General features: G+C 48.3%; 2 protein-coding genes across 2 annotated transcripts in view; both read left to right on the forward strand.

The window, feature by feature from the left end:
• The window catches only part of lrrc1 (leucine rich repeat containing 1), a 25,745-nt gene extending 15,926 nt beyond the window's left edge, over positions 1-9,819 (forward strand). Inside the window, exons 10-14 of the mRNA XM_062462985.1 lie at positions 381-464; positions 3,051-3,166; positions 3,369-3,541; positions 7,427-7,566; positions 8,888-9,819. Coding sequence (XP_062318969.1) covers positions 381-464; positions 3,051-3,166; positions 3,369-3,541; positions 7,427-7,566; positions 8,888-9,046 — 672 coding nt within the window. The 3' untranslated portion in view covers positions 9,047-9,819. The remainder of the gene's footprint in view (positions 1-380; positions 465-3,050; positions 3,167-3,368; positions 3,542-7,426; positions 7,567-8,887) is intronic.
• Positions 9,820-10,936: 1,117 nt separating this feature from the next.
• LOC134022725 (protein scribble homolog) lies at positions 10,937-23,549 on the forward strand. Its single transcript, XM_062464476.1, has 8 exons — positions 10,937-10,948; positions 13,116-13,331; positions 13,782-14,021; positions 14,872-14,961; positions 17,211-17,288; positions 21,174-21,476; positions 21,734-21,829; positions 22,897-23,549. The coding sequence occupies exons 1-8, from the start codon at positions 10,937-10,939 to the stop codon at positions 23,047-23,049; spliced, it is 1,188 nt and encodes a 395-aa protein (XP_062320460.1). The 3' UTR covers positions 23,050-23,549.
• The last annotated feature ends 2,680 nt before the right edge of the window (positions 23,550-26,229 follow it).

The following is a 26,229-nucleotide window of genomic DNA, read 5'->3' on the forward strand; positions in this document are numbered from 1 at the left end:
GCCTGAATATGACAAAGTGCTTCTCAAACATGACTTACCCTGCCTTTAAACCAGGTGAGTTTAAAAAACATGTTTTATGTAGACAGAGTTGAATCGCAAAAACTGGTTTTATTGGACCTTAGTGTTCCTAAACTGTAAATAAAAATAAAGAGATATAGATTTAAATATGCATTTCCCACTATATTGACTTAATAATCCTAGACCTGGCGTCCAGCCAGCCCTGTTCAACTGCCTTCATAACTTCAAAGTCAGCTCAAATTAGTTGTTGTTCATCAATTGACAATGTACAAATACTGATTTCGATGGTATACTGTAACCATAGACAGATTGTCGGCATTGGTATTCAGTAACATTCCTCCTCCTCGCCTCTTATGTTCCAGAACTTGCCGAGGAGTATTGGCAAACTGAAGAGGCTGTCGAACTTCAACTGTGACAGGAACCAGCTGAGCTGGCTCCCCAAAGAGGTAGGCCCCCTGTGACTTGCTGCTGCCTATCCTGGCCAGGACGCTCTAAAATAAAAGATGTCGTAACTAGGTCATCCCTTCCTGGGGTTAAAAAGAAAAAAAAAAGGTTTAAAAAAAGATGACTTCACGCACATAAGCGACTGTCCTCCACAATGTTGTCGTAGCAACCGGAGAGTTGTGACCATATGGTGATGGTGAGTGAGGCCCCGCCTCCTCCTACTCACCGTCTGAGACGGACACACGCTGCCCAACACTGAGACAGACGACACGCTGCCCAACACTGAGACAGACCACACGCTGCCCAACACTGAGACAGACGACACGCTGCCCAACACTGAGACAGACCACACGCTGCCCAACACTGAGACAGACCACACGCTGCCCAACACTGAGACAGACAACACGCTGCCCAAACACTGAGACAGACCACACGCTGCCCAACACTGAGACAGATGACACGCTGCCCAACACTGAGACAGACCACACGCTGCCCAACACTGAGACAGACCACACGCTGCCCAACACTGAGACAGACGACACGCTGCCCAACACTGAGACAGACGACACGCTGACCAACACTGAGGGAACCTGCAGCAATCACATGCTGCAATCACATGCTAGCAGTTGATATCTTTCTTTCTCTCCTTCTCCTGTACATGCAGTAGCAGTACTTGTGGTGTATGGACTGTCTGCTGTATGTGGCAGTAGCGTAGCCTGGGGTATAGGCCCCCCAGATTTCTGATTGCTACCAATGAAAAATGAAAGAATAGTTTTTAGAAGCCCCTTCATTTTAAGATGGGACCCTCCAAAAATAAGATTCTGGCTACCCTACTGGTATGTGCTGAAAAAAAGTCAACTGAGATATGGTGTTAATAGATAGACCCACTCCTGTTCACAGGTTACGTGTGGTCCATGGAGGAGACAAACTGTCTCCTTCACCTGTGGTTCTCGAGGAAATACAAAATAACCTTTTCGGGAGCTTTGAGAGCAAAGACTGTATTTCAATGAATCCAGCACTAGATGGCTGCTGCGTGCTTTTGTATAGAAACTTTGAACAAATAAGCGACAAACTAAAGAAGTTACTAGTCATAGCGTTGCTAGGGAAGTGGAGACAGATGTATACAGTGACGTCATGACGGGGGTCTCTAGCCCAGGGAAAAGCAAACCGGTTCTTAGAAGGTTCACAAGGTGAACAAACCTCAAACTGGCACTAGTAACAGTCCAGAACCTGAACTAGCTTTGCATTGATGGAAAGGGGGTAGCAGAGGGTTTGTGGTTCGATCCCGAGCTCACCCACCTCAATGTTAGCTCTGAATGTTAGCTCTGAATGTTAGCTCTGAATGAAAAGTCTGTTCGATAGCTTTTTTTTGTTTGTGTGTGTGTGCGTGTGTGCGTGAGTGCATACATACTTGTCTGCGTGTGTGTGTGTGTGTGTGTGGTACAGACAGTACCATGACATCAGCTGCCCAGGCCGGGCCTGCACCAATCACAGCTGTCTCTGCAGGGTTCAGACTCACGGGCTAACAGACCTGCTGTTGTACTGCAGCTGAGCTGGGACTGTTCATGTCTCTGACCTACTCAGAAAGATGAGGGCCATGGTGTGTGTGTTTGTGTCCACATTTTGTTCTCAACCTCTTGTCTGAGAGAGAGAGAGAGAGAGAGAGAGAGAGACAGACAGAGACAGAGCTGTGGTTAACAGCAGTGTGTGTATAAGAACAAAGACACAATATGACACAGGGACAGAGACAGGCAGGCAGAAACAGTCAGTGAGATCACACAGGTAGTTTACACACACACATAAATAAACACGCACGCAGGCAGGCAGAAACAGTCAGTGAGATCACACAGGTAGTTTACACACATAAATAAACACACACACCAGCACACAGACACTTCCTCAGTAGGTGATTCATATTAAACAGTAGTACCAGTTGAACCCATCTTGTACACCTAACTAGCACTTAGGATCACCCAATGTCCTGTTGACATGAGCAGGTTGAGTCACACACACACACACACACACACACACACACACACACACTCTCTGTCTCTGTGTGTGCTTCAGTAGGTGGTGCTACAGGCGTTCGGTGTGCAGCAGAACCCCTGCAGTTACTGACACACTCCGAGGTTAATTGTGGCTAATTTTATCCCCGTTTGCCAAGCGTCACGGCCAGTCGATCGGTCTGCCTCCAGGACCGCCTCTCCTAGGCCAGCGCGGCCCCCATCTGCCTGCCCCCTCCTCACCCTGACAGCAGGTCTAGAGGGGCACTTCCCCCTGGGGGGATGACACATCATCCATCCGTCCAGTTTATATACCCTGTCTGAAACCTTCACTGTCTGAAGCCTACAATGAACTAAATAAACATTTCCGCATTGTGCAAGAGTCGTGTCGAGAGGTTTTCGAACAATTCCAAACATGTCCAGGGGTTTGCGTGTTTGAAAAAGTGTTGTATTCACTTGTCCTTTAACTTCAGGCTCCCCTTCCTTTTCCCCTCTCAGTGGTGTTTGTCCAGAAGATCTGTGTGTCCGCCCAGCTGGGTCGCAGTGGCTGTGTTTGATGTGTGTGCCTGCTCCTCCCTGTTTCAGATCGGCGGCTGCAGCAGCCTGAACGTGTTCTGCGTGCGGGAGAACAGGCTGACCCGGATCCCTTCTGAGCTGTCCCAGGCTACAGAGCTGCACGTCTTCGACGTTTCCGGAAACAGGTATTCAGACCCACGCATGCTCCACCTCCGACCTTCACCTACGTCCTGTCGACCTCTGGCCTCCGCTTCATCTCAGGTGTCACGGCATTGGATTAAGTTGCGGTTCTTCTGGAGTTTGATCTGGAGTTTTGTAAGTGGTGACCGACAGTGCCCAGGGTAACCTGGATGTTACCATGTGTTGAACTGTCCTGTGACCCTCCAGACTGGCCCACCTGCCCATGTCCCTGACCACCCTGCGACTGAAGGCCCTTTGGCTGTCAGAGAACCAGTCCCAGCCCCTGCTCACCTTCCAGACCGACGTGGACCCAGAGTCGGGGGAAAAGGTGCTCACCTGTGTGCTGCTGCCCCAGCAGCCCTGCGAGACGGACAACAAAGGTACACTCCTGGTCATCATTCAACCATCCTCCTCTGTCCATCCATCCTGCTCTGTCCATCCATCCTGCTCTGCCTCTGTCCAGCCATCCTCCATTCCTTCCTCCCCTGTCTCCATCCTCCTCCACTAACTCCCTCTCTCCATCTATTCATCCTCCAAGTCTCTCTCCCCTCCCTCCTCCATGTCTCTCTCCTTGCTGTATCTCTTTCTTATCCTCTCTCTATCTCTCTTGTCAACTTTGTATCTTCCCAATTCAGTCCAAGGGTCATAACATCTGGGACCTTTATGTAAGAACAGCAAAAGAGAACATTCTGGAACCTTTATGTAAGAACAGCAAAAGAGAACATTCTGGAACCTTTATGTAAGAACAGCAAGAGAGAACATTCTGGAACCTTTATGTAAGAACAGCAAGAGAGAACATTCTGGAACCTTTATGTAAGAACAGCAAGAGAGAACATTCTGGAACCTTTATGTAAGAACAGCAAGAGAGAACATTCTGGAAGCCATGGAGGCTGATGCTCAAATGAAAGATGACCCTGGCAGTGTTCATAGATAGTTGGATGAGTGTAGCTCAGTGGGGGAGCACAGGTTCAAATCCCCCCTGTATGCTGCCTTGGATACATTTGGGCAAAATGAGTACATTATTAATATTATTAGGAAGAGAGAACGTCCTCAAAGCTTCTTCAAGGACTGTGCTCTGGGCTACGCTCATACAGAACGTACATGTATAAATAGATGATTTCTAATCCCCCACACGCCCCTATATAGACTACTCCTCTCTATCTGGGTTAATCCTCAGGTTAGGTGATGTCACACAACTCGCAGCCTGCCGTTTCCTTGTCAAAATAAACCTAGGGACCCATCACATCAGGACATGTGATTGGGTCACGTGACGGGGTCACATGGTCTGCCTGGGGATGCGGAGCGTGTGCGCTCGGCACCTCTGATCCATCACCCAATCACATCAATCCACTGGTCCTGCAGGAATCACTGTGTTCCTCTATCCTTTCATCAGTCCATCCTTTAATGCCATCTATTCCATCACTCACTCCCTCCTCCTCTCTCCATCCTGCTCATCCCTCCGTCCATTCCTCTCTTTCCTCCCTCCCTCCCTCCCTCCCTCACTGCTCCCCCTGCAGACTCTGTTCCTTGGTTGTGTTCAGAAGAACCTCACTGGATTGGAGGGTTAAAGAGCTTAGAGTTTTGTCTGGCCTGCTGCCATTACAATATCTCTGTCTAGCTGTCGCACTTGTCTCTCTCTCTAGCTGACTCACTCGCTGTGTCTCTCTAGCTGACTCACTCGCTGTGTCTCTCTAGCTGACTCGCTCGCTGTCTCCCCCCTCTCTCTATCTCTTGTTCTAGCTCGCTCTCTCCCTCTCTCCTGTTCTCCTCTCTCCTGTTCTCCTCTCCCTAGCTCTCTTGCTCCTTTTCGTTCTTTCTAGCTCTCATCCTTTCTTCCTCTCTCTCTTTCCAACTCGCTCTAGCTCTCTCATTGTCTAGCACTTTCTCTTACTCCCTGGAACTCTCTCTCTCTCTCAGGCCTGACTCCATTTATCAATCTGATCCCATGTTTATTGAAACTACACTGGCGTTATCCCCTTTGGGAATCTTCTTCTGTGGTTAACCTCCATCCTCCCCCCCATACCACTTCCTGTCCTCCCGAACCCCACCTCCCAGTTGTAGATGTAGTCTTGTGACCTTCCATCCCCAAGGATCAGCAGGGGCTCTGAGCTTAGCTCCCAGAGAGAGGCTAAGGAGCGAGGGGTTGGGTGCTATGGGGGGGGGACAGGAGGTAGGGAGGAGGAGTTACGGGGGGGACAGGAGGTAGGGAGGAGGGGTTACGGGGGGACAGGAGGTAGGGAGGAGGGGTTACGGGGGGACAGGAGGTAGGGAGGAGGAGTTACAGGGGGACAGGAGGTAGGGAGGAGGGGTTACGGGGGGACAGGAAGTAGGGAGGAGGAGTTACGGGGGGACAGGAGGTAGGGAGGAGGAGTTACGGGGGGACAGGAGGTAGGGAGGAGGGGTTACGGGGGGACAGGAGGTAGGGAGGAGGAGTTACGGGGGGACAGGAGGTAGGGAGGAGGAGTTACGGGGGGACAGGAGGTAGGGAGGAGGAGTTACGGGGGGACAGGAGGTAGGGAGGAGGAGTTACGGGGGGACAGGAGGTAGGGAGGAGGAGTTACGGGGGGACAGGAGGTAGGGAGGAGGGGTTACGGGGGGACAGGAGGTAGGGAGGAGGAGTTACGGGGGGACAGGAGGTAGGGAGGAGGAGTTACGGGGGGACAGGAGGTAGGGAGGAGGAGTTACGGGGGAACAGGAGGTAGGGAGGAGGGGTTACGGGGGGACAGGAGGTAGGGAGGAGGGGTTACGGGGGGACAGGAGGTAGGGAGGAGGAGTTACGGGGGGACAGGAGGTAGGGAGGAGGGGTTACGGGGGGACAGGAGGTAGGGAGGAGGAGTTACGGGGGGACAGGAGGTAGGGAGGAGGAGTTACGGGGGACAGGAGGTAGGGAGGAGGGGTTACGGGGGGACATGAGGTAGGGAGGAGGAGTTACGGGGGGACAGGAGGTAGGGAGGAGGAGTTACGGGGGGACAGGAGGTAGGGAGGAGGGGTTACGGGGGGACAGGAGGTAGGGAGGAGGAGTTACGGGGGGACAGGAGGTAGGGAGGAGGAGTTACGGGGGGACAGGAGGTAGGGAGGAGGAGTTACGGGGGGACAGGAGGTAGGGAGGAGGAGTTACGGGGGGACAGGAGGTAGGGAGGAGGAGTTACGGGGGGACAGGAGGTAGGGAGGAGGAGTTACGGGGGGGACAGGAGGTAGGGAGGAGGAGTTACGGGGGGACAGGAGGTATTGAGGAGGAGTTACGGGGGGACAGGAGGTAGGGAGGAGGGGTTACGGGGGGACAGGAGGTAGGGAGGAGGGGTTACGGGGGGACAGGAGGTAGGGAGGAGGAGTTACGGGGGGACAGGAGGTAGGGAGGAGGAGTTACGGGGGGACAGGAGGTAGGGAGGAGGGGTTACGGGGGGACAAGAGGTAGGGAGGAGGAGTTACGGGGGGACAGTAGGTAGGGAGGAGGAGTTACGGGGGGACAGGAGGTAGGGAGGAGGGGTTACGGGGTGCCGAAGAGGGTGTGGGAGGGTGGAGATTGTCTTGCTGTAAGCCTGTGACTAAGCTGGGATTTGAAACTGTGATCAGGCAGTTCAAAGCTCTCATTTACAAGCTCCGGGTCACAGGGCTAGGAGCCACCATGCTCAGCAATCATACAGGAAACACTGGTCTGTAATCTGGGGAATCTCTCTCTCTCTCTGTTTCTCTCTGTATCTCTCTCTCACTTGACCTTTTAGGTCAAGTGCTCATTTCATCAAGATGGGTATTCACTGGGGTTAGTGGTCTGAAGTTGTTTGCAGAGGGCTGCTGGAATTAAAGCTTAACAGTCCCAGGGTCTGAAGCATTAGCGTGTTCATGTGTGAAGCCTGAATCACTAGCGTGTTCATGTGTGAAGTCTGAAGCATTAGCGTGTTGGTGTTGATGTGTGGGTTGAGCCTGGAGTCTTAACCTGCTGACTGACAGCCCCACAACCCCTCCTCTTCCTGTGTGCTGTTCACAGCTGAGCTCTGGCTCAGCTGATCCCCTATGATGGCTCCAGGAAACACAGAGATGGGAGACAAAGAGAGAGAGAGAGAGATGGAGGGAGAGGGGGAGTGGATGTGGAGAGAGAAAAGGGAGATGTAGAGAGAGGGGGGGGGCGACTGAGGGAATGAGAGAGAGCGGAGCGAGAGAGGTAGACGGTGGAGAGAGAGAAGGAGACGCGAGGAGGGAGGTAGAGAGAGTGAGACCCACCTCTGTGTGCTGATTGGTTGCCCCCCCTGTCGCTGTTCCTGTGTCAGGCACGGACGCGCTGGCGCGCTGCGGAGCCCTGGAGAGCCTGGTCCAGGACATGGCGGACGACACCTGGGACGAGCGCGCCCCCAAGCGCATCAGCGCCATCCACTTCCTGGAGGACGACGAGGAGGAGGACGACGAAAAGGTGAGCTCTCAGCCGAGGAGCGGAGCGTGTGTTAAGGTTGGGTGTGTGGGGGTGGGGTGGGAGGAACCACAGAGTGGGATGTGGCAGGGAGGGTGTGTGTGTGTGTGTGTGTGTGTGTGTGTGTGTGTGTGTGTGTGTGTGTGTGTGTGTGTGTGTGTGTGTGTGTGTGTGTGTGTGTGTGTGTGTGTGTGTGTGTGTGTGTGTGTGTGTGTGTGTGTGTGTGCGCACGCGCGCGCGCGCGCACGCACACACACGTGGTTGTTGATGATGGAAGACAGAGGTCTCCAGAGTGTCATGGCTGTCACAATCAGCCCGCAGACTAACAAGACAGGCAGGCTCGAGCTTTCACAACAACACTCTCAAGATGACAGGAAGGAAACAGACCAGTCATCTCTCTAGTTTTAGGAAACGTATTTCCATCGTCAGGGATACCACACGGACCTGTTTGGTCTGTGTACTGAAGTACACCCATCTATCTCCCCCCAATTGGGAACTCCTGTTTTGGAGAACCACGGCCATTATTATTACAATTAAAGGTACAATAGGTACAATTTTCTTTCAGTAAAAAACAAAAAAAGGTTTAGTGCACTACAGGCCTCATCAGCTTACATGTTTTGTTAGCTGATGAGGCACCCTGAGAGCTGTTTTGCAAAACCGACAGCTCAGTGCCAGAGGAATGTACATTTCTCATTTTTGGAGCAGCCAATACTTTCCAGCCAATTATGTTCCAGCACTCCTGTTCCAGCCAATTGCCAGCGGCGAGGCAGGCCTTCCTCCTTGGCTTTTTTGGAGAAACCACTGTCAATCAAACACGAGCTGGAGGAAAGCCCAGAAATTCAGACAAGAACTGTTTTTTGTTTCTCATATTTGAATTTATTTAATTATGGCATCTATTATAGCTTTAATATAATAATGTCCTGCTTCTCCCCTCATGAAGAATCCTGTCGAGGAGATCCACGCCCATTATAAGAATCATTATTATTACCATCATCCCCTTCCTGTTCGGTCAGCTGACTTGTCACAGACCATGGGTGGAAGAACCTTCTCATGCACTGCTCTCAAACTGTGGAACTTTGGAAAAGTGCTCCTTCGCTTGGCCATTTTGAGCATCTGCTTAAAACGTACCTTTTTTAGTAATTTAGTCTTTAATTGTTAATTTAAATGTTAGTATTGTTATAGTATATTATGTTTTATGAGTTCAGAAATGTTTGCTGTACTGTAGCGCTTTGAGTACAAGAAAAGCACATTACAGATAAAACATTATTATTATTATTATCATGATTATTATTATGAACATAATGGTGTCCCCCTCCCCCTGCAGGGGAGCCTGATGAGGAGAGCCACACCTCACCCAGGTGAGCTGAAGACCATGAAAAAGGCTGTGGAGAACCTGCGGAACGACCTGAAAGCAGCAAAGGGCCTGGACTCCAACAAAAACGAGGTCAATAGCGCTGGCGAGCGGGTCACCACCTCTGTGTGACCTCCGACACCCGCTCCCAGCCTCCCGTGTCTCTCGCTTCTCGTCACCCCCCCCCCCCCCCCTCACCTGCTCAGACACACCATCCATCAACTGTTTACCCACAATCCCCTTCTGTGGCCTGGCTATGAACCTCTTCCTCCTCTGGCTCCGCCCTGGGATTCCGTCGTGTTCTCCACAACCTGTTCTGTTTGTTCCAGAATCTTCCAGGACCTTCCGGAACCTTCTAGAACTTTCCCCCCCCCCCCCATGTGTTTTGGCTCTCATACAACCAGGGCTCATGTGCCTTCTGACTGATCAAACCATTCCCGCGGCAATAATCTGCACAGGTTTGCTCCGTTTTTCTTTTTAAAAGTATTTTTTACATTTTAGTTGTTTAAAAAAGAGAGAGAGATGCTTTTTTTATGGACAGTAGGTAGTTGCACTATTGTACTTTTTTTAGTTAAATATTGTCTAAAATCGTCTTAAATATATTATATATATCTATATATATATGTGTTCTATTTTTATTTTTGAAAACACTGGGTGACTATTTTACTTTTTACATTTTGGGGAAACATTTTACCCGATCGTGTTAGAACCTACTGATTGAGGATTCTTGTACAGACATTTTGTGAATATTGATACTTTTATACGTTTTGGCAGCTCAGATGGTGTAAATTAAAATTGTATAGCCAGTCTCTTAATCAATTTCAGGTAAAAAAAAAAATATATATAACCTAAATTGGTACGTATTTTATTTACTAAAGAAATGAACAAAATTGTCTTTGGGGTGAGTCAGTAGCCTTGGAGCTTCTGACCACTGTCATGTGACTTCCTGGATGAATCGTAGACTTTCTCTGATTGGCTGGGTGAATAAGGAAGTGAGGGCTTATCGTCCAGAGCATCTAGCTAGGCTTCGCTCCCGGCCTCCTCTGGGTGGCAGGAAGTGAGCAAGGCTGCCTGGCTCTCCCCAGTTGCTTTGCCTTGCTTTGTTTTTATCAAACAGATTCTTAAAATACCTGCATTTTTATACCTGACTTCCTTTTATACTGTCATAAAAGTATAAACAACAGCAAGACTAACTGCTGGTTGAAAATGCTGTTGTTTTTTAACTGTACAGTAAGGCTCTTCTCAAAGTCTTATATTTGTCTTAAATTAGGAACAACTGTTGTTCATCTGGTACACTACAATATATGTATATTTTTTGTCTTAATTTTTTTTGCCAGGAGAGGACCATAAAATTGGTTTTAATGTTGATTTCTACATCTTTGACGTACTGTTTCATTATAATTATTATATTAGATTCCTATTTTCTGATTAAGCTGCACAAAACACAATCTCAGATAGGCGGGAATGCTGAGCCTTGCTATTTGGATGACTTTTAACCACTGATACAATAAAATGGGTATAAAACCAAGTTATATGATTTTTTTCCCCCCTCAAACTAAGCATCCTAAACCCTTTAGCTGTGAATCTATAAAATATACTGTGAAAATATGTTGAGTAAGGATAACATTAGTACTGTCACCCCAGTTATTTTACGTTAAATCATAATTTTCCCATCAGTTAACATCAAACCAGACATCCCTGCTTTCATGAAGTTTATTCATTTTAATTTACTTAAACTCATGATATAAGAGCGGCAAAATGGCATTTAACTAGTTGCTGATTAAATTAAGTCAATAGGATGTTAATTTGCATGCTCTCTCATGAAATCAGACTTCATAGATTTTCAAGTACATTTCACGTGAATCTTTAAATGCTCTAGAAGAGTCTATCCCACGATTCCGTCCCTTCCTGTGTCTCCAGTCCTGCATGTCTCGTGTGGTCTGACTCACCTACCTGGGGCTTCTGTTCTATCTGTCTGCTGCTGTCTGAACATAAAGGCAACACTGCATCTCATCAGTGAACATGTATGACTGTGTAATATGCCTGCGTATGGGGATATGGGGGTGTTTATGATATGTGAGGTCACAGTCTAGCCTTGATTCTAAAGATATGATACCTGGCACAATGAAATCTTGCTGATTCACTGAAGATACCACTCAGCTATCATCAGCTATCTAGTCCTAGACAGCACAGGGATGTAACCATGTCTTACTCTGCACAGGAAGTGACCTTGTCTCCCAGAGGAACTTCTGTATATCTCTCTGGAAGGGGAGGGCTTCAGTCTACACTTCCTGTCTGCACATGCACAATACTGTGTAAACTATGAACCTGAAAATGTAATAGGTTGAGGCAAGAGGGTACATCCAGTCGGGTCTCTAAAAAGGGGGAGGGGGGGGGTGCCAATCTGTTAATATGGAAACATGTTAGTATGTTCCTGCCTTTGTTGTAGCATGCACTCAAAATTAAACAAAAAACTGGGCAACACTTTACCTTAACGTTACCTAAATAGTTTTTATTGTATTTATCTTAAGTGATATACAAATACACTTAAAGGGGTCATTGACTGATTTTATAGGGTATTTCACCCTGTTCCTTAAGGTCTCCAAATAGGGTATGTAACATTGGTGGGGGTGAAAATGGCCCGGGTGCTGTTCTATGCGCCCTAATGCAACCCTGGGAAACAGACTTAGAATGAAACGAGAAGTTTTCTCCCTTTTATGATATGCTCATGAATTTTTAGATAAGCTGCGCACTGATTGGTTGGTTTACAACGAGTGAAGCTGCAGAGCAAAGACGCAACATAGCCAAACATGCATCGTGAATTGTAGATTTACATGACAACACAGGTTATTTATTCGAATGAAACAGTCAGGAACATGAAATAACGTTAAATTGTCAATAAACTAAATCATCACACATTCTAGATGCTAGATACAGGATACGTTAGCCTTGCTAATAACTGTTAGCGACAAAATCATAGTTGACGTCAACTCGGTGGCTTTTCGGAAACCTCCTGTTTTACAGCAGCAGTTTCAAATTGTGAGATTTGCATAGGAAAAAGGTGTCAAAGGACTTTGAGGTTCACTGTATGTCCATTTTACCCACCGAACTGTCGTTATTCAACTATGACAAGGTAAACTCGGTTTTGCAGTGAATGACCCTTTGATATAACATTAACGACCATGTCATATAACATCTAACATTACAATTACTAGGAACTACTTTGTAGTTATACTTTAGTACTGTGTAGGTTAACACTTAAGTGAAACTTGCTATGGGAAGGTTGGGCCTACCAGGAGGAAGTTTTGGTAACACAACATTCACCTGCACCTTTACAACATCCACTCACCCCTTATACCCTCCCCCATATTACCTTTCTTAAACTTTTGTAATAACAATACCGCTATCACTTGATATACTGTTTAATTACATAGCAATTTCAAATAACCTTGGTAGTACATTTATTTAACGTTCATTTAAAGTGTTGCCAAAAGCCGTGACAGAAAGCCGAGTATCTCTCATGTCACACTGACAGCTATGATGTCATTCTTCTTCTGGTTCATTGTGCTATTTTGGTTTGAGAACGTCCACATGGTTACACAGCATGAAAGAGTCTCCAAGTCCATGTGAAGAACTTCATGTTGCCGTCAGCATCCACCTGGACACCACAGAAGCTTTGTGGGATACTTGGGCACAGTAGAGAACAACAGCAGCCAACTTGTGACAAATCCTGCGAGAAGCTTGGAAGAATTTACCATAAGAGTACAAATAAGAACTAAACAGGAAGAGATTAGAGAGAGGGAAAGAGAGAAAAATAAAAGGGAGGGGGCGGTAACTGGACGGGGAGGGAGATGGCACCGTCAGAGAACAGGAGCCAGAACCATGACTCACACAGCCACATACTCACACAGTAAACGACAGAGGGCCGACAATCTTCCTAACATCTGCTGAGACATGCTACCTCCCGGCAGTCTCCAGACCTGTCGCAGTCATCACTGACACTTCATTTACAGGCTCCTCCTGAAGATGGACCAATCATGTTCCCTCAGCAGTCCGTTGAGGCATTAGGGTTAACACCAACCAGCTGTTACAGTTGGCAGTACCTCGTGTCAGCAGACAGACCATTCAGGTTCCCTGGTGGTGGAATGTGGAGGAGTGGTGTGTTGAGCTATAAGCTCCATGTTCTGGCTGTTCTCTCCAGGCCAGGGGGAAGCCCCACGCAGGGTGCGGGGAGAACTCCAGCAGACAGAACTGGCCCGTCTCCGGCCTGCAGTGGGGAGCCGCCAGTGACAGCCTGCAGGGGGAGCTCAAGCTGTTCCCCGTCAACGACACGGTGCTGAACCGCTGCGCCAGCCCAGAGAGGGAGGCGGAGGAGGAGATGGAGGAGGAGGAGATGGAGGACGAGCACACTGAGGACGTGAGCCTGATCTCTCATAGCGACGCTTGGGGATGCCAGAGTGACACAGTCTTTTATCCTCTCTCTCTTTCTCTCTCTTCCTCTCTCTCTTTCTCTCTCTCTCTTCCTCTCTCTCTCTTCCTGTCTCTTTCTCTTCTCTCTCCCGCTTTCTCTCTAGCTTTATGCTCTCCATCTCTCTCAATTTCTCTCTGACTCTCTCTTTATCCTCACTTTCTCTCTATCTTCTCTCTCTCTCTCCCTCTTCATGTCTCTTGCTCTGTGGTGGCTGTGGCTCAGGGGGGCAGAGAGTGTCGTCCATTAAACGCCAGGTTGCCAGGTTGCCGCAATGGGAATGGGAAAAAAGGAGAAGCAAGAAAATTGAAGCACTTTAAGTGCCACTAAGGTAGAAAGGAACTACATAACTGCTGCCCATTTACCTTTCTCTCTCTGTCTCTCTCCCCCCTCATGAAGAGGCGTCATGCTGGCTGTTTCTCAGAGGAAGAAGGGGTAGCGAGGCACGTCCGTCCTCAACGCCTCGACGACAGGAAGCTCCAACGCCACAAAGCTGCCCACGCCATCCTTGGTCCCCATGGCGACCCCCCACAGAGCTCAGAGAGCCCCTTCCCCTCCTCCAATCGGAAGCCGAGACCGGCCATTTCCATGGAGACGACCCTTCCTCCAGAGCCACTCATCTCCCAAGTGCCATTAAGAGTAACCCAACACCACCTCCCCCAAACCTCCAGGCTATCTAAGACCGAACACATTTTCAGCCATCAGCTGAATACACCTTTAGGGTTAGAGCAGCCTTTTCTCAACCCTGGTCTTCAGGGTCCCCTTTCCTGCATGTTTTATTACTGTAATTAGGATATATGAAAAATTATATTTGAAATTCACATTTCTTGTACTAAGAGTGCTTAGATGTTTCCCCCTTTCAACAAACCTTTATTAAAATGAATGGGTCAACATCAGGCTTTTGCTGAGCTTGATAACAATCCATTCATTAGAATCAGGTGTGCTGGTGCAGGGAAACATGTAAAACATACAAGCCGTGAGGACCAGGGTTGAGAGGCTGGTTTAGTTGAAAACTTAGCTCTTTGAGATCTCCAGTATGTCACACGTCTCTCTGAGGAAGGAATCTGGAGTGATGGTGCAAGTAAATAAATTAGTCTCTCACCTAATCTTTCTCCCTCTCTCTCTCCCTCCCTCCCCTGCTTTCTCTGGGTCCCTCCCTCCCTCCCTCCCTCCTTCCTTCCTTCCTTCCTTCCTTCCTTCCTTCCTTCCTTCCCTCCCTCCCTCCCTCCCTCCCTCCCTCCCTCCCTCCCTCTCCCTCTCCCCTACTCTCTCTGGGTCTCCCTCCCTCTCTCTCCCTCGCCCTCCCTCCCCTACTCCCCCTGGGTCCCTCCTTCCCTCCCTCCGTCCCTCCCTCCCTCCTTCCCCTACTCTCTCTGGGTCTCCCTCCCTCTCCCCCTCCCTCCCCTGCTCTCTCTGGGTCTCCCTCCCTCTCCCCCTCCCTCCCCTACTCTCTCTGGGTCTCCCTCCCTCTCCTGCTCTCTCTGGGTAGCTGCAGATCAAGGTGTCGGGGCAGATGAGCAGCCTGGGGATCTGCATAGCTGGAGGGAAGGGCTCGCTGCCCTACAAGGAGCAAGATGAGGTTAGCCCCAGCCCAGGATAGCTCCGCATTACTGCTCTATACTGCTGCTCTACACTGCTGCTTTATACTGCTGCTCTACACTGCTGCTCTTTACTGCTGCTTTATACTGCTGCTCTATACTGCTGCTCTATACTGCTGCTCTTTACTGCTGCTTTATACTGCTGCTCTATACTGCTGCTCTATACTGCTGCTTTATACTGCTGCTCCATACTGCTGCTCTATACTGCTGCTCTATACTGCTGCTCTATACTGCTGCTCTTTACTGCTGCTCTATACTGCTGCTCTACACTGCTGCTCTTTACTGCTGCTCTATACTGCTGCTTTATACTGCTGCTCCATACTGCTGCTCTATACTGCTGCTCTATACTGCTGCTCTATACTGCTGCTCCATACTGCTGCTCTATAGTGCTGCTCTATACTGCTGCTCTACACTGCTGCTCTTTACTGCTGCTCTATACTACTGCTCTATACTACAGCTCTATACTACTGCTCTATACTGCTGCTCTACACTGCTGCTTTATACTGCTGCTCTACACTGCTGCTCTTTACTGCTGCTCTATACTGCTGCTCTATACTGCTGCTCTATACTGCTGCTCCATACTGCTGCTCTACACTGCTGTTCTTTACTGCTGCTCTATACTGCTGCTTTATACTGCTGCTCTATACTGCTGCTCTTTACTGCTGCTTTATACTGCTGCTCTATACTGCTGCTCTATACTGCTGCTCTATACTGCTGCTCTACACTGCTGCTCTTTACTGCTGCTCTATACTGCTGCTTTATACTGCTGCTCTATACTGCTGCTTTATACTGCTGCTCCATACTGCTGCTCTATACTACCGCTCTATACTACAGCTCTATACTACTGCTCTATACTGCTGCTCTACACTGCTGCTTTATACTGCTGCTCTACACTGCTGCTCTTTACAGCTGCTCTATACTGCTGCTTTATACTGCTGCTCTATACTGCTGCTCTATACTGCTGCTCCATACTGCTGCTCTACACTGCTGCTCTTTACTGCTGCTCTATACTGCTGCTTTATACTGCTGCTCTATACTGCTGCTCTACACTGCTACTCTACACTGCTGCTCTATACTGCTGCTCTATACTGCTGCTCTACACTGCTGCTCTTTACTGCTGCTCTATACTGCTGCTTTATACTGCTGCTCTACACTGCTGCTCTACACTGCTGCTCTATACTGCTGCTCTATACTGCCGCTCTACACTGCTGCTCTTTACTGCTGCTCTATACTGCTGCTTTATACTGATGCTCTATACTGCTGCTCTACACTGCTGCTCTACACTGCTGCTCTATACTGCTGCTCTACACTGCTGCTTTATACTGCTGCTCTATACTGCTGCTCTATACTGCTGCTCTACACAGCTGCTTTATACTGCTGCTCTACACTGCTGCTTTATACTGCTGCTCTACACTGCTGCTCTATACTGCTGCTCTACACTGCTGCTTTATACTGCTGCTCTACACTGCTGCTTTATACTGCTGCTCTATACTGCTGCTCTACACTGCTGCTTTATACTGCTGCTCTACACTGCTGCTCTATACTGCTGCTCTATACTGCTGCTCTACACTGCTGCTTTATACTGCTGCTCTACACTGCTGCTTTATACTGCTGCTCTACACTGCTGCTCTATACTGCTGCTCTACACTGCTGCTTTATACTGCTGCTCTACACTGCTGCTCTTTACTGCTGCTCTTTACTGCTGCTCTACACTGCTGCTCTACACTGCTGCTCTACACTGCTGCTCTTTACTGCTGCTCTATACTGCTGCTCTATACTGCTGCTCTTTACTGCTGCTCTATACTGCTGCTCTTTACTGCTGCTCTATACTGCTGCTCTATACTGCTGCTCTTTACTGCTGCTCTACACTGCTGCTCTAGGGAGTCAGATGGCTGAGCGGTGAGGGAGTCGGGCTAGTAATCAGAAGGTTGCCAGTTCGATTCCCGGCCGTGCCAAATGACGTTGTGTCCTTGGGCAAGGCACTTCACCCTACTTGCCTCGGGGGGAATGTCCCTGTACTTACTGTAAGTCGCTCTGGATAAGAGCGTCTGCTAAATGACTAAATGTAATGTAAATGCTCTATACTGCTTCTTCATACTGCTGCTCTATACTGCTGCTCTATACTGCTCTATACTGCTGCTCTATACTGCTGCTCTATACTACTGCTCTTTATTGCTCCCTGTCTCTGTCTCTCTGTCTCTCTCTCTGTCTCTCTCTCTGTCTCTCTCAGGGCATCTTCATCTCCAGGGTCTCTGCAGGAGGTGCAGCTGAGAAGGCAGGGGTCCATGTTGGAGACAGAGTCCTCGAGGTTGGACCCCAGCTATCTACACTAACCATAACCCCAGCTATCTACACTAACCATAACCCCAGCTATCTACACTAACCATAACCCCAGCTATCTACACTAACCATAACCCCATCTATCTACACTGACTATAACCCCAGCTATCTACACTAACCATAACCCCAGCTATCTACACTGACTATAACCCCATCTATCTACACTAACCATAACCCCAGCTATCTACAGTAACCATAACCCCATCTATCTACACTAACCATAACCCCAGCTATCTACACTAACCATAACCCCATCTATCTACAGTAACCATAACCCCAGATATCTACACTAACCATAACCCCATCTATCTACAGTAACCATAACCCCAGATATCTATACCATAACCCCATCTATCTACACTAACCATAACCCCATCTATCTACAGTAACCATAACCCCAGCTATCTACACTAACCATAACCCCAGCTATCTACACTAACCATAACCCCATCTATCTACAGTAACCATAACCCCAGATATCTATACCATAACCCCATCTATCTACACTAACCATAACCCCATCTATCTACAGTAACCATAACCCCAGCTATCTACACTAACCATAACCCCAGCTATCTACACTAACCATAACCCCAGCTATCTACACTGACTATAACCCCAGCTATCTATACTAACCATAACCCCATCTACCTATACTAACCATAACCCCAGCTATCTACACTAACCATAACCCCAGCTACCTACACTAACCATAACCACAGCTACCATATTTTTCAAAAAATAAGACGCATTTTCTATAAACCGTAACCCACCACAATGGGAGCTTTGTGTTTGTAAATCGGAGTATAAACCGCTCTGGAATATATGCCGCACTTGATATGGGAACAATGATACCAAACATAGGCAGTAGCCTACAGCATGCCGTTGTGGAACACACTTAGAAAACAATAGTAAGTAAGTGGGTAATGTATGTTTTCTATTGCCCGGGAATTAACTAATATTTACCTTTAAACGCGTTAGTTCTAAATATTTCCGACGGTCCCCAAAGTGCAAGTAATTTTTCCAAAACGGTAGCTCGCAAGCTTTAGTTAGCTTCCGGGATAAGTTAGCTAGCATAATACTCGTAGCAATGCTACTACCATGCTGGCAGACATCCCAACCTGCAAAAACTAATTTCAGGGAGGTGGCTTCACCGGCTACGCATATATGCAATGTTACGCTGTGAGACTCGCATTCGAACAATCACATATGTGCGACGCTACTCCTTAACGGGTTAAATAGCATTCACAAAAAAAGTGTTTCTACTTTTGTTTTGTCATAAAAGTGTTCTATAAGCCGCTTCGAAATATAAACCGCACCACAACAAGAAAAATATAAAATCAGGTTCTAAACCGCGGTTTTATTTCCGAAAAATACAGTATCTATACTAACCCTAACCCCAGCTAACCCCATTCATACGTAGGCCTATGTGTTTACCCCTTCATGTCTAACCCTAGCTCATGACAGACAGTGGGACTTGCTGCTGCAGTACTGTTTCTGCACAGAAGGGGGCGATCTTTGACAGCAGGATACCAACACTGAAGCCTGTCATAGTTCCTTGGCAAAACCCAATCCAAAACTAGTCTAAATCAGAGCCTAAAAGAAATCTGTGAAATGTATGTGCAAGATCTAACACTGGGCTGAATATGTGAACAACATTAAATTACAAACAGGGCGGTAAACAGTCTGAGGGAGGCTGGTATTAATAGAGGTGTTATTTCCAGCACATGTGAACTGAGAGGCACAGCTTTAATGACCTGGAACTGATCCCACACCCCTCACCCCTGACCTCTCTCTTTGCTCCAACCCTGACCTCCTCATCACTCTCTCCTGTCTTCACTTTTGGTCCAACATGCCTCTCCTTCCTCTCCTCCCCTGCCTCTCCCCTGCCTCTCCATCCTCTCCTCTATCCTCCTCCCCTGCCTCTCCTTCCTCTCCTCTATCCTCCTCCCCTGCCTCTCCTTCCTCTCCTCTATCCTCCTCCCCTGCCTCTCCTTCCTCTCCTCTATCCTCCTCCCCTGCCTCTCCTTCCTCTATCCTCCTCCTCTGCCTCTCCTTCCTCTCCTCTATCCTCCTCCCCTGCCTCTCCTTCCTCTCCTCTATCCTCCTCCCCTGCCTCTCCTTCCTCTCCTCTATCCTCCTCCCCTGCCTCTCCTTCCTCTCCTCTATCCTCCTCCCCTGCCTCTCCTTCCTCTCCTCTATCTTCCTCCCCTGCCTCTCCTTCCTCTCCTCTATCCTCCTCCCCTGCCTCTCCTTCCTCTCCTCTATCCTCCTCCTCTGCCTCTCCTTCCTCTCCTCTATCCTCCTCCCCTGCCTCTCCTTCCTCTCCTCTATCCTCCTCCCCTGCCTCTCCTTCCTCTCCTCTATCCTCCTCCCCTGCCTCTCCTTCCTCTCATCTATCCTCCTCCCCTGCCTCTCCTTCCTCTCCTCTATCCTCATCCCCTGCCTCTCCATCCTCTCCTCTATCCTCCTCCCCTGCCTCTCCTTCCTCTCCTCTATCCTCCTCCCCTGCCTCTCCTTCCTCTCCTCTATCCTCCTCCCCTGCCTCTCCTTCCTCTCCTCTATCCTCCTCCCCTGCCTCTCCTTCCTCTATCCTCCTCCTCTGCCTCTCCTTCCTCTCCTCTATCCTCCTCCCCTGCCTCTCCTTCCTCTCCTCTATCCTCCTCCCCTGCCTCTCCTTCCTCTCCTCTATCCTCCTCCCCTGCCTCTCCTTCCTCTCCTCTATCCTCCTCCCCTGCCTCTCCTTCCTCTCCTCTATCTTCCTCCCCTGCCTCTCCTTCCTCTCCTCTATCCTCCTCCCCTGCCTCTCCTTCCTCTTCTCTATCCTCCTCCTCTGCCTCTCCTTCCTCTCCTCTATCCTCCTCCCCTGCCTCTCCTTCCTCTCCTCTATCCTCCTCCCCTGCCTCTCCTTCCTCTCCTCTATCCTCCTCCCCTGCCTCTCCTTCCTCTCATCTATCCTCCTCCCCTGCCTCTCCTTCCTCTCCTCTATCCTCCTCCCCTGCCTCTCCTTCCTCTCCTCTATCCTCCTCCCCTGCCTCTCCTTCCTCTCCTCTATCCTCCTCCCCTGCCTCTCCATCCTCTCCTCTATCCTCCTCCCCTGCCTCTTCTTCCTCTCCTCTATCCTCCTCCCCTGCCTCTCCTTCCTCCCCTCTATCCTCCTCCCCTGCCTCTCCTTCCTCTCCTCTATCCTCCTCCTCTGCCTCTCCTTCCTCTCCTCTATCCTCCTCCCCTGCCTCTCCTTCCTCTCCTCTATCCTCCTCCCCTGCGTCTCCTTCCTCTCCTCTATCCTCCTCCCCTGCCTCTCCTTCCTCTCCTCTATCCTCCTCCCCTGCCTCTCCTTCCTCTCCTCTATCCTCCTCCTCTGCCTCTCCTTCCTCTCCTCTATCCTCCTCCCCTGCCTCTCCTTCCTCTCCTCTATCTTCCTCCCCTGCCTCTCCTTCCTCTCCTCTATCCTCCTCCCCTGCCTCTCCTTCCTCTCCTCTATCCTCCTCCCCTGCCTCTCCTTCCTCTCCTCTATCCTCCTCCCCTGCCTCTCCTTCCTCTCCTCTATCCTCCTCCCCTGCCTCTCCTTCCTCTCCTCTATCCTCCTCCTCTGCCTCTCCTTCCTCTGCCTCATCTCTCTCTCCTCCTTCTCTGCCACTTCTCCCTGTATGTCCCCGTTTCTCTCCTTGCCCTCTCCTTACTCGCTGCCTCTTCTCTCTTTCTCCTCCTCTTTCCCCACCATCTCCTTCTCCCTGCTTTCTCCTGACCCCCTGCCTCATGTATCTGCAATGTTAAAGCTGCAAGATGAAGCAGCTTTATTTGGTGTGTTAGAATATCTCCCTCAAAGTTAACTCCCCCCCCCCCCTTCCAGGTAAATGGTCTAGACATGCAGGAAGGGAGTCATCACCAGGCTGTGAGCGCCCTGAGGAATGCTGGGAGTTGTATTAAGATGAAGGTCCTTAGACAGAGGAACTTCATACGAGACGCCGTTGCCATGACAACCCCCCGTGTCACCGCGGAGATGGACGTGCCGGGGGACCAACAGCATGAGGGGGGAAATGGAAGCACCCTCCCACAACCACCGCCGCAGCCATTGGCTGTGGAGAGTTCCTCTGTGGGGAGAAAGCTCCTGACCAATAGAATAGAGGCAGTTGTCTGTAATGGCAATGGACTGGTGAGCTGACCAATGATAATTCAGAATGGGTTCACTGGCAGAATGTTTGGGTTTTCGATGTTCCCTTTTTTTTTTTTTTTCAATAAAGACTTTATGCTTGGGGGATTTCTGAAAAGTTTTCTACCTTCAGCTTTATATTGCAATCCATTGCAAACCCCTCTACCTCCCCTTTCTCACATTAACAACATTTCAAATGATTGTTTGATTTCAGATGATTCTTTCCGATGAAATGTCGCTTGCTTGTGTTTGTGTGGCAGGCTGATCCAGAGAAGAGCCTGAATGGAAGGCTGTTTGGTCGCGATCCTGAGGTCTCCTTCACGGACACCCTACAGCAGGTGAAGAACACTATGACGGTAAGAGCCCTGTCTTACCAGGCCTTCTCAAAGTGGACTTCCACTTCTGATCCTGCCCATCTGTGCTGTCGTGAGAGACCCCTGTTCCATTATTCATACTGTGGGCTACAGGCACCACAACAGCTCTGTATTCTACAGACATGACTCATTACATGAAAGCTGTGCCCTTCATTTGTTCATATGTTTTCACCCGGGTTCCTTTATTGTGCATTCCTGGTGGACTGCAAACTGCAATTGGGTTGTTTGGATTGAGTAATATATATATATATATCAACAAAATACAATATGCTGATTTGTTGACATTTATTTATCCGGTTGCATTCAAAAATGACACTGGCAATTTTAACTTTTTTGCTGTAGAACGTGAATTATCAATGCTTTGACACTGGCCAGAAAATGCTTTTGTGACTAAATGTATTCAGGGTTCAGAGTGTGCTTGTTAATAAGTGTATGAACATTTTACACAGCATTCTCACCAAACCTTCCCCTTACGTATGGGTGGGGAAAAAAGACATTATTATTCTTTGTGAGGGTGCCCAGTTCATTATGCTCCTGAAAATCATTTGTGTTCACGTTATGGCCGACCGGGAGTCAATACTTCCTCAGTTTCTCAAACCGGACAGAATTGCCATGGATTTAGTACTTACTACGATATTACTGCTATATAACATGATAAAATGACCAATTAAAATCTGAATGCTCTATATTCAATCGCAAGACCCTAGATCAGATTTTTCTTTTTGAATGCAAATTAGGTTAAATTTCAGGACCCTAATGGTTTTTGTTTCGCCAGCATATTTTCAAATAACAATTATTTTGCTAAATGCAGGCGGTGGCCCACTGTAGAAACATGAGGTAACAATTATCTCAGTGACTGACCTCCATTATTATTGATCTGCTCACTCCTTTTGCAATTATTGCTCAGCAATTCAACCTCCCACCTCAGTTTGTACATTTACCATGAGACTCAAATTTGATTGTGTCAAATGAGGTTAAGGTTGTATCATTTCTCTTTAATAATTTTTTTCCTCAATCTGGTTCAATTTCTTGGCAATCCTCCCTCCCAGATACCAAGGATCATACTGACTCATCCCTCCACATCGGACGAGGACATCGAGCCCTTGACGCAGGAGTCAGCCGGCCCAGCTTTAGACAACACGGACGACCCAGATAGACAGATTTACTCTGAATGCTACAACAACGCTTTCAGTCTGGCCTGACCACAAACCCTGGGAGAGGTCTGCAACACCACCTCACTCACAACCACCCTCCTCTTCCTTTTGTACTGAAACATGTCTACATTTCATATTGCAGTTGGAGGTGTATGGGAAGTGTTTAGGGTGAAAACTGTTTTGTTTTTGTAATTGTTATTACAGGACTGCTTTATTTTCTGTCATTGTTATTCAAATGGCGATATGGGGGAACTTTCATTTCCAAAGAATGTTCTCATTGTACAGCTTGAGTCATTGTATGGAGCGTACAAAAGAGTTCCCTTGCATCACCCCATCTGTGTGGGGGAGTAGGACAGCAGCGGTGAAGAGAGACAAAGTAATTAGTGTCTGGACGTGTGTTTTCCCGCCCAGTTAATCCAAGACTGTTCTAGAACATGGTTTGTTTTTTCTCCAAGGTGTCTTGAGTGTGTTGTTTCTGGAGGAGATGCAACTGTCTTCCCCCCTGTTGGACTAGTAGTAATGTGTGTGTGTGAGTGTGTAAGTGAGTGAATGAGTGAGTGAGTAAGTAAGTGTTTGTGTGTGTGAGTTTGTGTGTGTGTGTGTGTGTGAGTGTGTAAGTGAGTGAATGAGTGAGTGAGTGAGTGAGTAAGTAAGTGTTTGTGTGTGTGAGTTTGTGTGTGTGTGTGTGTGTGTGTGCGTGAGTGTGTGAATGAGAGAGTGAGTGAGTGAGTGTGTGTTGTGTTGTACCAGGCACCAGAAGGAGCAACCTCTCTCCCGTGGAGTTTAGCTAAAATGAGTATTCAGTGAGTGACAGATGCCTCACCCCCCCCCCCCCCCGTCAACTCCCAGGAAGCTCCCCCCCTCACCCCCTACCCCACCCTCACCCCCTACCCCACCCTCACCCCCCACCCTCACCCCCCACCCTCACCCCCCGGGCCCTCAGCAGAGATGTGGGGGCCGTGGGGGGGACTGGAATAACACTTATCTTCTCCACATCCACCAACACCTGGAGCCCCTCTAAAATTAGCCCACCTCACAGAAACCTCATTATCCCTCTCAGTACAGCGGAACAAATGCCAAGAAAGGAGAAGGGCTGTGCAGCAGACTGGGCCAGAACCACCACATCTCTGGAGAAAAGAAGGGATTTTATGTTTCCATCTAAGATCTGAAGGCCTGCCAGCTTCCTTCCGCTTGTCTGGCCAATTGTCTTCATTTTGGCTTTCCATTGGCGTTTCACCTACAAGTGTACCTTCTTTATCTGGAACCATGCCTGTAATGTACGTCTTTTTCTGTGTAAAGATGTCTAGAAAGGGATTAGGAGAAATGGTTTCTGGAGGAAAGGGCTTTGTGATTAGATTTATTTTCAAAAGTTTTATGTTTGATCCTGCATCGCCTCTGGCAAACACATGCACACTTCACGCCAAATGAAAAATGAAACACACACATATTCTTTCTCTCCCTCTCTTCCTCTTTCTCTCTCTCTCTCTCACACACTCTCACTAACACACTCTCTCTCACTCTCTCTCTCACACACACACACTCTCTCACTAACACACACACTCTCTTTCTCTCTCTCTCCCTCCTTCCCTCCCTCCTTCCTTCCTTCCCTCCCTCTCTCTCTCTCTCTCTCTCTCTCTCTCTCTCTCTCTCTCTCTCTCTCTCTCTCTCTCTCTCTCTCTCTCTCTCTCTCTCTCATACTGTTTGATGGTGGCATCTCCTGTTCAACGGGATGCATGAGAATGACATACAGTATTCATGTATGATATTCATGTTGTCTTGTACAGATGCAACGAATGGCAGCCATCTTCAGTGCCCTCTGACACACACGCACATACACACACACATACACACATACACACACACATACACACAGGCACACATGCACAACAGGATTGTTCTCTAGCAGAAGACCTGTAGCACCAGCAACCAGAATGCCTCTGGAAGAGACCCCAGCTTACGAAGGATCTATGGAGCGCTGCCTATATTAGTCTGCTGATGGCCAGACAGCAGGTGTCTGTGTCCTGCTGGCTGTGTAATAAAGATAAACTGTCTGCTGTGCTTCATCCTGAGTGGGAAGTCAGAGAGGGCATCATGTACCTATTTTGGGGGGAGTCAGGTGGCTGAGCGGTGAGGGAATCGGGCTAGTAATCCGAAGGTTGCCAGTTCAAATCCCGGTCATGCCAACTGACGTTGTGTCCTTGGGCAAGGCACTTCACCCTACTTGCCTCGTGGAATGTCCCTGTACTTACTGTAAGTCGCTCTGGATAAGAGCGTCTGCTAAATGACTAAATGTAAATGTTTATACCTGCTACACTTTAATTCATACTAGAATGTGCGACATGTTCAACCTTCTTTGCCTTGTACGATAACAAAAATGTTTGAATTCTCACTGTATCTATTCTTATACTGGCAAATATTACATTTCTCAATAAACGTTTCTCGGGTCTCGGGTTTTGCGGGTCTCTGAGAGGGACTGCTGATTGGGGCTGAGGGCTCTGATGTAGCAGCAAGGCCACACTCTCTCTGTCTCAGCCTGGAGACTGGTCCCCCCTAATCTTCCTCTCCAAGTCCAGCTTTGACAGCTGGTGAAGAGCTCCGCGGAGATGGATCTGCCACGATGCTAAACTCCCCTCTCTTCCTATTCATCCTGCTTTTCATTTGTTGATTTCACGTCTCTGTTTTTCTCATCTCCCTCTTCTTTGTTTTGAGAGGAGTATTTAGTTTTGAGAGGAGTATTTAGTAGTAGATCCAGGTGCATTGGTGTTAAAGCTGATGTGTCTCATGAGTGGAGAGAGATGGAACATTCTGCACTCTGGGAATGTGGGGTGATGCAGAGGGAAGTCAAAGGTTATCTCTATCATATCAACCAAGTCAAACAGGCCTGATCAGAGCAGGTCTCAAGTTCAATTATTTTATTGTCAGATGCACAGAACAACACAGGGTCAGACTGGGCACCTGGCATAACATATAAGTACACAGAACATAGATTACATCTATGATAAGCTAAAATATAGTAAACCTAATATACAAATAATATACAATATTCAATACAGTATACTAAACCTCTAAATACACATAATACACATAATAACCTATTCCTAAACCTATACCTTATAAACCTATACTAACCTAAGACAAGTGAAGTACAATATTGCTGATAGTGCAACCAGTAGCTGAAAGTGACAGTGTGTAAAGTGACTACATTTAGCAGACGCTCTTATCCAGAGC

The sequence above is a fragment of the Osmerus eperlanus genome, chromosome 6, assembly GCF_963692335.1.
Source record: "Osmerus eperlanus chromosome 6, fOsmEpe2.1, whole genome shotgun sequence".
NCBI classification, from domain to species: Eukaryota; Metazoa; Chordata; class Actinopteri; order Osmeriformes; family Osmeridae; genus Osmerus; species Osmerus eperlanus.

Bases quoted from the DNA above. Each gene is read 5' to 3' on its own strand.
- LOC134022725 (XM_062464476.1), top strand. The intron at 17,289-21,173 runs GTTGGACCCCAG...CCCCCCTTCCAG, and splicing joins TTGGAGACAGAGTCCTCGAG to GTAAATGGTCTAGACATGCA. The intron at 21,477-21,733 runs GTGAGCTGACCA...TTTGTGTGGCAG, and splicing joins TCTGTAATGGCAATGGACTG to GCTGATCCAGAGAAGAGCCT.